We start from the raw sequence: 7588 nt of genomic DNA on the forward strand, positions 1-7588 counted from the left end.
TATTTTCTTTTGACCTCATAATAATAACAACAACAATAAAAATAATAATAATAAAAATTGTTTTGTGTCTTCCCGACTTGAAGTGAATTTTTTTGAACATTTATTTGTTTATTTATTTGTAGTTATTTTTTTGTAATTCACAATAACTGTTATTAATGACCGAAAAAAGAAAATAATATTAAAAAATAGATACATTAATATTACTACAATTAACTTGACGTGCCGGAAGCCGTGACGTGTTCGCGCGCCACTGCAATTGGTGTGGCGGCGGTAATTATGCTTGCTAGCTGAGAGAACTAGCAGCTGAGAAGCAACTTCATACTGTTTGTCGAAGTGTAGTAACTGAATATTACCGATGTACATCTGAGTCTGTGTTTGTTAGTTGTCCTGCCTCTGCATAGGTTTAAAATGTTTGCCAGCAGCACAGAGGAGGTAACTGATGGTTACGCCTCAGCATGTGAACAGTCGTGGGGTACTGTACCTAAGGACAAAAGTGGACTGAACGAAACCTCCTCTTGTGTCACAGCAGCTTCCTCTGCTTCATCAAAGCAAAGTTTAAATGAGGGCAGTACGAGCTCCCGCCACGGCCCATCATCTGGAACGGCCTCAGGTGATGTGCTAACATTAGCAAGTTTTATTTTGGGGGGGAGAGTGAGATTATATAACAAAAAACTTGCTAACATTGACATTTCTGTTATGAAATGATCAATTTTTTTTTTAATTGAGAGCAGTTGGGGCACCCGGCAAAATTTGGCTCTGGGCATGACACAGCAGTAATAAAACTGTACTACACCTCTTTTCTTATGTTTCCTATTGCTATAGGTCAATTACCGAGCAGCTGTAGAATAGGCAAGCCAGCTTCATTGCTCCTTTCATCTTGTTCAGAGAGCTCATCTTTCCACAGCCGTGGAGGAACGCTGAAACATAGAAGGACCCCAGGGTCTGCTGGGGCACCTACTGGTACATATCCTGCACAGAGTTATTGATTACTCTGGTATTAATTAAGCATATTTTAAAATAAGATATTACTATTAACAAAGAACTTTTTATGCAGGAACAAGTTGCTCATCTGGATCCACAAACGCTGGTGCTTCTGTGGTTGTGGTAGTAGTTGAAGGACGCGGCTTAGCCAGAGGAGAGATTGGCATGGCTAGTCTCGATTTGAAATGCCCAGAGCTTGTTCTCTCTCAGTTTGCAGATACAGGAACATATGCCAAGGTAAAACACCCATGTCCTACTGTCATTTAGCACTTAAAGACACATGGAATTGATATTTCAGTCATGTGTTATTCATCTGAAGGTCACAACCAAGATTCACATCTTGGTCCCAGTGGAAATACTGATGCCAGACACAGCCAGTGAGAAGGGGAAAGGAACAAAGCTGTTCAATCTCATCACTGAGAATTTTCCGGTACAAATGCAACAATAACACACAATTCTTTTAAACAAATTTCCACTTAAAGTAGAGAGTAGCCAACTTGTGCTTAAGTATTCACTGAGTTGCTGTGGTGCAAACTAAATTTTATTGGGTGTTTTTTCTTTAGGGTGTACCTTTCACTCCAGTGCAAAGGAAGTATTTTAATGAGAAGAAAGGGCTGGAGTACATTCAGCAGCTGTGTGCCCCAGAATTCAGCACTGTTGTTATGGAAGTTCAAGCTAAGTATGCTATAGATAGATAGAGAGATACTGTAGCCTAATAATTTTGTCATTACCCAATGTAATAACTTTTTTTTTAGGTACTATTGCCTAGCAGCTGCAGCTGCTTTGCTGAAGTACTTAGAGTTCCTCCAGAACTCTGTCTACGTTGCCAAGTCCCTTAAAGTGAGCTTTAAAGGGAGTGAGCAGACAGCCATGATTGACTCAGCATCTGCCTCTAACTTGGAATTGGTGGTTAATAATAGAAACTACAGGTGAGATGGAAAGCGATGATAAGAACAACATCTTTTTATGTAGTTCCTCTGTCATGCAGTCTGACTGTGCCTTTTCTTTTTTCGTTCTAGGAGTGACCATACTCTTTTCGGGGTACTCAACCACACAAAAACACCTGGTGGTGCCAGAAGGTTGCGCTCCAACATTTTGGAGCCTCTAGTTGATGTGGAAACAATCAACACTCGCCTGGACACCATACAAGAGCTGCTGGAAGATGAGGAGCTTTTCTTTGGCTTAAAGAATGGTTGGAAGCAGGCACAAAAAGTTTGAGGTTGCATACTGAAAATTGGAGCATATCTGCATTGACTGTTTGTTCTTCTGGCCCTTTTAGCCATAAGTCATTTCGTTGACATTGATCAGCTGCTCTCAGTTCTCGTCCAAATCCCAAAGAAGGAAACAGTGCGTGCAGTACTTTCAGTGCTTGTGACAATATTCTGTTTGTTTACTTCTGTGCATTTGTCACTACTGTTACTTTTTTCTTCGACAGTTTCAAGTCGCTGAAGCAAAGATTGCACATATCATTCAGCTGAAATACACACTGGACCTGGTGCCGAGGTTAAGGGTCTGTGCCGCTAACATCCTCAAACAAAATCGCCCAGTAGCCATGGACAGAATAAGAAAACAATTAATTCATTAAAAGCTAATTGTGACTTAGTTATAATGCAAATACTGAGTCTTTGTTAAAGTGTTATACCATTTAAACAGATGTTGCTGAAGAACGGGAACACAGCTCTGCTCAAGGCATATAGTACAACACTTGAGGATAACAGGTTGTAAATTTTGTGCTTATGTACGATGAACTGAATTTGCTAGTTACAATCTCCTGTCTACAGACTCATTCCACTGTGTACATTTATGTCTGCCTCAGGTTTGACATGATACTGGAGCAGATCAAGACTGTGATCAATTATGACACAACTTACATCAAAGATAGCTTTAAAATGCGCACCCAGAAGTGTTACGCTGTGCGCCCGAACATCAACAAGTTTCTTGACATTGCCCGGAAAGCTTACACTGAGATAGTGGACGACATTGCAGGTGTTAATGTTTAGTGTTTACCAGATAACTTTGTCTTGCGATGTTTAGGTAATCTGTTCTTACCTTTAGCCATGCTTCATGTCATTGTGCTGCACAGAGCTTGTGAACCAGCTGGGGGAAAAATACGGCTTGCCAATGCGTACTAGCTTCAGCACAGCTCGAGGTTTTTTCATCCAGCTGAAGCTTGAAGGACTAACCTTACCAGAAGGGAAACTCCCCTCAGAGTTCATCAAAGTAAGGTCCACTGAAGGCAGCCAGACTTTTAGCAAAAAATCGAACTCAGCATTAGTTGTTAATAAAGGAAGCTAAATTGCCGCCGGTGGGACAATAAGGTTGACATTGAATGAAGAGGGACAAACCTGCATTTCAACATCTTTTCACCTCAGGTAACTAAGCACAAGAACAACTGTGGCTTCACCACTGCAGACCTGATGAAGAAGAACAGCCGGTGTGAGGAGGCCCTGAGGGAAATCTTTCACATATCTTATGTGTGAGTTGATCATTATCTCGTGACTTACAAACATGAACAGAAAATTGAGGTAAAGGAATATAGCTTTGTGGCATGACTGTTCTTAGCAGTTTTACAGTTTTGTACAGTGTTGTGCAAAAGTCTTGAGTTGCCCCTCATTTCTTTGTTTTCCTAGAAAACTAAAAGTTAGAGCCAAAACTTTTAAATTTGGGTTAAACTCTCCATAAGAGCTGTCGCCACCAATTTTCAGTGCAATCCTGTGATATTCAAGCATACCTCGTTCTTTTCCTCCCTGTTTTCTTTCATGGCTCCTTAACAGCCACTGAAATCATTTCTGATGAGGCGTCATTGAACAGTAGAGGGATCAACTAAAGGTCCAGGTGCATCTCTGAGGTCCTGTGTGGGGTCTTTGCTGAATTTTTCCCAATTTCTTAATGACTCAACTTTCAGATACTGTTCATCTGCTGTAGATAGTCTTTTAGGCCATTTGGTTTGTTTTCACTTGTTCATTATCAAATTTCATATCAAGTTCATTATCAAAGACACACTGCACACCATGCTGAGATGTGCCAAGTTTTAGCCTTTTGAGAATCACCTTGTTGCTGCAAAAGTATTTTACGTTGTAAAACTTTATTATTTTTGGCAATTTTATAGATTCACCTAAAGACATTGGAATAAAATATGTCTTTTGTGATAGGCTGTCAGTAACAAAGTTTCTAAATATACAATTTAAAATGGGTTCTTTGCTAAGCGTTAGATCCTTTTTAATGCTTAAATGATTCATAGATCAGCCATAAGTCGCTTAACAAGCAAAACAATATTCGTGGGAAAATGGTCAAGTACAAAATTTGTGAAAAATCAGCCAGTGTCCAAAGAAAAACTTTGAAAGACCTTCAGAAAGCCTGGAGAGCTATTACTCAAGACAAATAAAAGAAAAATTACAGAAAGTTTTGGCTCTTTGGAAGCAAAATATGAAGAAATAAGGGTTGAGTCAAGACTTTTGCACAGTATTGTAATTGCAGAACTTTGATCTGATTTACTGATCTTTACCAGTTGATGTTATTTAAGGGGTTACTTAACTCCTTTAAAACCAATTATTCAACTCATGCAATAAACTGGGGAATGTAGATTTTTCTCTGTGGCCAAGTTCTGTTTTTAATTATGCTTTTAAGGACATATCTATTAAACGTTATTATACTCTCTGTCCACTAGGGGGCACTGTTTATTAGCCATAGTTTCTGTTCAGTTCAGTTTTTATTTCCCTGAATCATGTAACCTGTCTCCATACAGGGTGATATGCCAGCTGCTGAGAACTATCCATGAGCACATTCACTGCCTTTATAAGCTCTCTGATGCTCTATCCATGTTGGACATGTTGCTGTCCCTGGCAAATGCATGCACCATCTCAGACTACGGTAAGCATGAATCACTGTTGATTCCAGCTCTCAAGTCAGTCAGACTGTCATATTAACCATGACAAAGCCTGAACTGTTGTCTAAAGGTGTGCTGTGTGCTGCACAAGGCAGCACCCAGCCATCATCACACATGACAGCCAGAAGCGCCTCTATTGAGCTGGCAGCTCTGCTGGCCCTAGTTCTTTTCTGTGTCTGTCGTGGGCAGCACCAACCCAATCAGCCATGTGGGTGGTGAGTGCTGGCCCTCAGCTGTCTGAAAGTGTCTCGTTATAGACACGTGCTGACTGCCTGCCCCCTTTCTATCCCAGCCAGCTTGTACTCAGATTACCCGTCTTACATAACTGCGCACTGATGTGCTGTACATACCGAGGCAAATCTACCCAGCAGAGGAGCTAACTGCCTTACCTCTAGCAGAAATCGGTGTGTTACTATGTTATGACACCTTTAAGTGAACGAGTAATAAATGGTGTATATAAATATAATTTTATAGATGGCACGTGTGTGTGTGTTTTTTTTCACGAAACATTAGAAATGAATGTAAGGCTCAGTATGTAAACAGAGTTATTGTTTTGTGTTTTTCTGTTCTGCCCGCCAGTGCGTCCAGAGTTTACAGACACATTGGCCATCAAACAGGGCCGTCACCCAATTCTGGAGCGAATTGGCAGACAGCAGCCCGTATCGAACAATAGCTACATCTCTGAGGGCAGCAACTTTGTCATCATAACAGGACCCAACATGAGTGGCAAATCCACTTACCTCAAACAGGTGGCGCTATGTCAGATCATGGCTCAGATAGGTCAGCAGGAAGTTATAAACCCACCTTCCCCATGTGAATTTTAAATGTAGGCCTGGTCATTTCTGTGCATTAATTCAACACTGTGTGTTTTTATTTCAGGCTCGTTCGTCCCTGCTAAGTATGCTTGTTTTCGTGTTGCTGATCAGATTTTCACCAGAATTGGTGTAGATGATGACTTTGAAACCAACTCTTCCACTTTCATGTTAGAAATGAAGGAGGTACACATTCCTAAGTTATATTTGAGCAAACAAAACAAAAAACATCAATCAAAAAGATCATTAATATGTAATTAACTGAGTGTGTCTGTCCAAAAGATCTCTTACATAATCCACAATGCAAGTGACAAGTCCCTGATTATTATAGACGAGTTGGGGCGTGGTACCAGTGCTGAGGAAGGGATTGGTATTTGTCACTCAGTCTGCGAGTTCCTCCTTGGCCTGAAGGTAGAGTATGCCCTAATACAGCCCTGCATCACCACTCCTTTCTCTAAACTGAAAACCAGATGGTTCCGGTTCTTATGCACCATATTAGCTACTTAATTTATTATAACTTATTGTTACACCTGTTAGATCAACAGTGGAACGGTAGAACCAACAAAGAGATTGGGCATTCTCCTAATTTTCAAGGTGTGTCCTCTTTCTTGCAGGCGTTCACTCTGTTTGCTACACACTTCCTTGAGCTGTGCCAGCTGGAGTCTCTGTACCCGAACGTGGAAAACCAGCACATGCAGATTCAGCATACACGCAGTGGTGACACTGGTGCAGAGAGTGTGGTATACACATATTTGCTGAATCGAGGGTCTTCTGAAGAAAGACACTATGGTACAGAGTCAGTGAAATCCAACAACAGCCCTGTTGGCAATTTTCATGGAATCAGTCACAGAGCTTGTTTTTGTTTTTCTAGGACTGAGAGCAGCAGAAATGACAGCCCTTCCTTCAAGCGTAATTCAAGAGGCAAAGACAATTGCTTCAAAAGTTAGCCAGCAGTTTTTGGTATGGTTTAGAAAGTTCAGTTATTGACTTTTTGTCCTAACATCTTTGGGTCGTCAACGTCTTCTCTGTGCCTTTAAAATTAACAGTTCATTTTTACCTGTGCTTATATGGAAGGTCCCATTTATGTGCCACAGTATTACAAATTATAATCAACAGAAAGCCAGCGTTAGACACTGAGAGACAAATGCTGTATCATGGCTAAATATGTATTTCATTGATAATAACCAGAGAATTCAGAGAATTGCTGGATAAAAAGAGAAGACCTAACATGTTTTATTCTTTCAGGCTAGACATCACACTGATCCAGAAACTCAGAGGCAGCGAGCTGTGTACCACCTCTCCACACGCCTGCTTCAGACTGCTAGAAACTCAAGACTAGACCCCGATAGCCTGCGGATGTATCTGAAAGGGCTAAAGAAGCAGTATGAGGCAGAGCTTCAGACTGCAGGACAAGCAGTGGCTGCAGAGGAGCAGTGACTTGACTCTAAGCCTTTCAGCATGGAGGAGCTTTTATACACTTTCTTTTTTGTCTGTGATCTCGACATGACACCCTGAGTTTAAAGATGACCTTATCTGACATAAACAGATATACAAATGTTTTTATAAACTATGTCATAATAAATAGTTTCTGTGTAAATTTGTTGTGATTGTGATTTTTAATGCAAAGTAAAACATAGCAGAATGCGCATTAAGTTAATAACATCTCACTCTCTTAGTTTACAATTACATAAATATTGCCGTAAGCCATAATGGTAAGCAAAGATCTGCTGGAACTTGTCATACAATTATAGTACTCTGGTCTGTAGACTTTGGGGAAGTGCGCTGGACCACTCCTCTTTCAGTATCGTAAGATTTATGAGCCAAGAATGTTTCGAAAGGGCGGTACTTTTTACTTATTATTTGTAATGTGATGACATGTGGCCTTCGGTGTGCCACGAGTCTCAAAATG

At 40.6% G+C, this 7588-nt stretch overlaps 1 protein-coding gene across 2 annotated transcripts; it reads left to right on the forward strand.

Moving 5' to 3' along the window:
* The first annotated feature begins 229 nt into the window (after nucleotides 1–229).
* msh4 (mutS homolog 4) lies at nucleotides 230–7276 on the forward strand. Of its 2 annotated transcripts, XM_076877645.1 has the most exons (21): nucleotides 233–432; nucleotides 527–610; nucleotides 823–960; nucleotides 1055–1218; nucleotides 1301–1411; nucleotides 1545–1660; nucleotides 1737–1910; nucleotides 2001–2173; nucleotides 2261–2328; nucleotides 2417–2491; nucleotides 2635–2699; nucleotides 2798–2967; nucleotides 3065–3201; nucleotides 3354–3457; nucleotides 4727–4851; nucleotides 5447–5647; nucleotides 5747–5865; nucleotides 5962–6090; nucleotides 6294–6468; nucleotides 6551–6639; nucleotides 6925–7276. In XM_076877645.1, exons 4-21 carry the CDS (start codon nucleotides 1147–1149, stop codon nucleotides 7114–7116), a joined length of 2295 nt encoding a protein of 764 aa, XP_076733760.1. In that variant the 5' UTR covers nucleotides 233–432; nucleotides 527–610; nucleotides 823–960; nucleotides 1055–1146; the 3' UTR covers nucleotides 7117–7276. The 2 variants fall into 2 exon arrangements, with proteins under 2 accessions (XP_004540677.3, XP_076733760.1); XM_004540620.4 differs by having other exon boundaries at nucleotides 230–610.
* The last annotated feature ends 312 nt before the right edge of the window (nucleotides 7277–7588 follow it).

The sequence above is a fragment of the Maylandia zebra genome, linkage group LG19 (assembly GCF_041146795.1).
Source record: "Maylandia zebra isolate NMK-2024a linkage group LG19, Mzebra_GT3a, whole genome shotgun sequence".
In the NCBI taxonomy this organism is placed as follows: domain Eukaryota; kingdom Metazoa; phylum Chordata; class Actinopteri; order Cichliformes; family Cichlidae; genus Maylandia; species Maylandia zebra.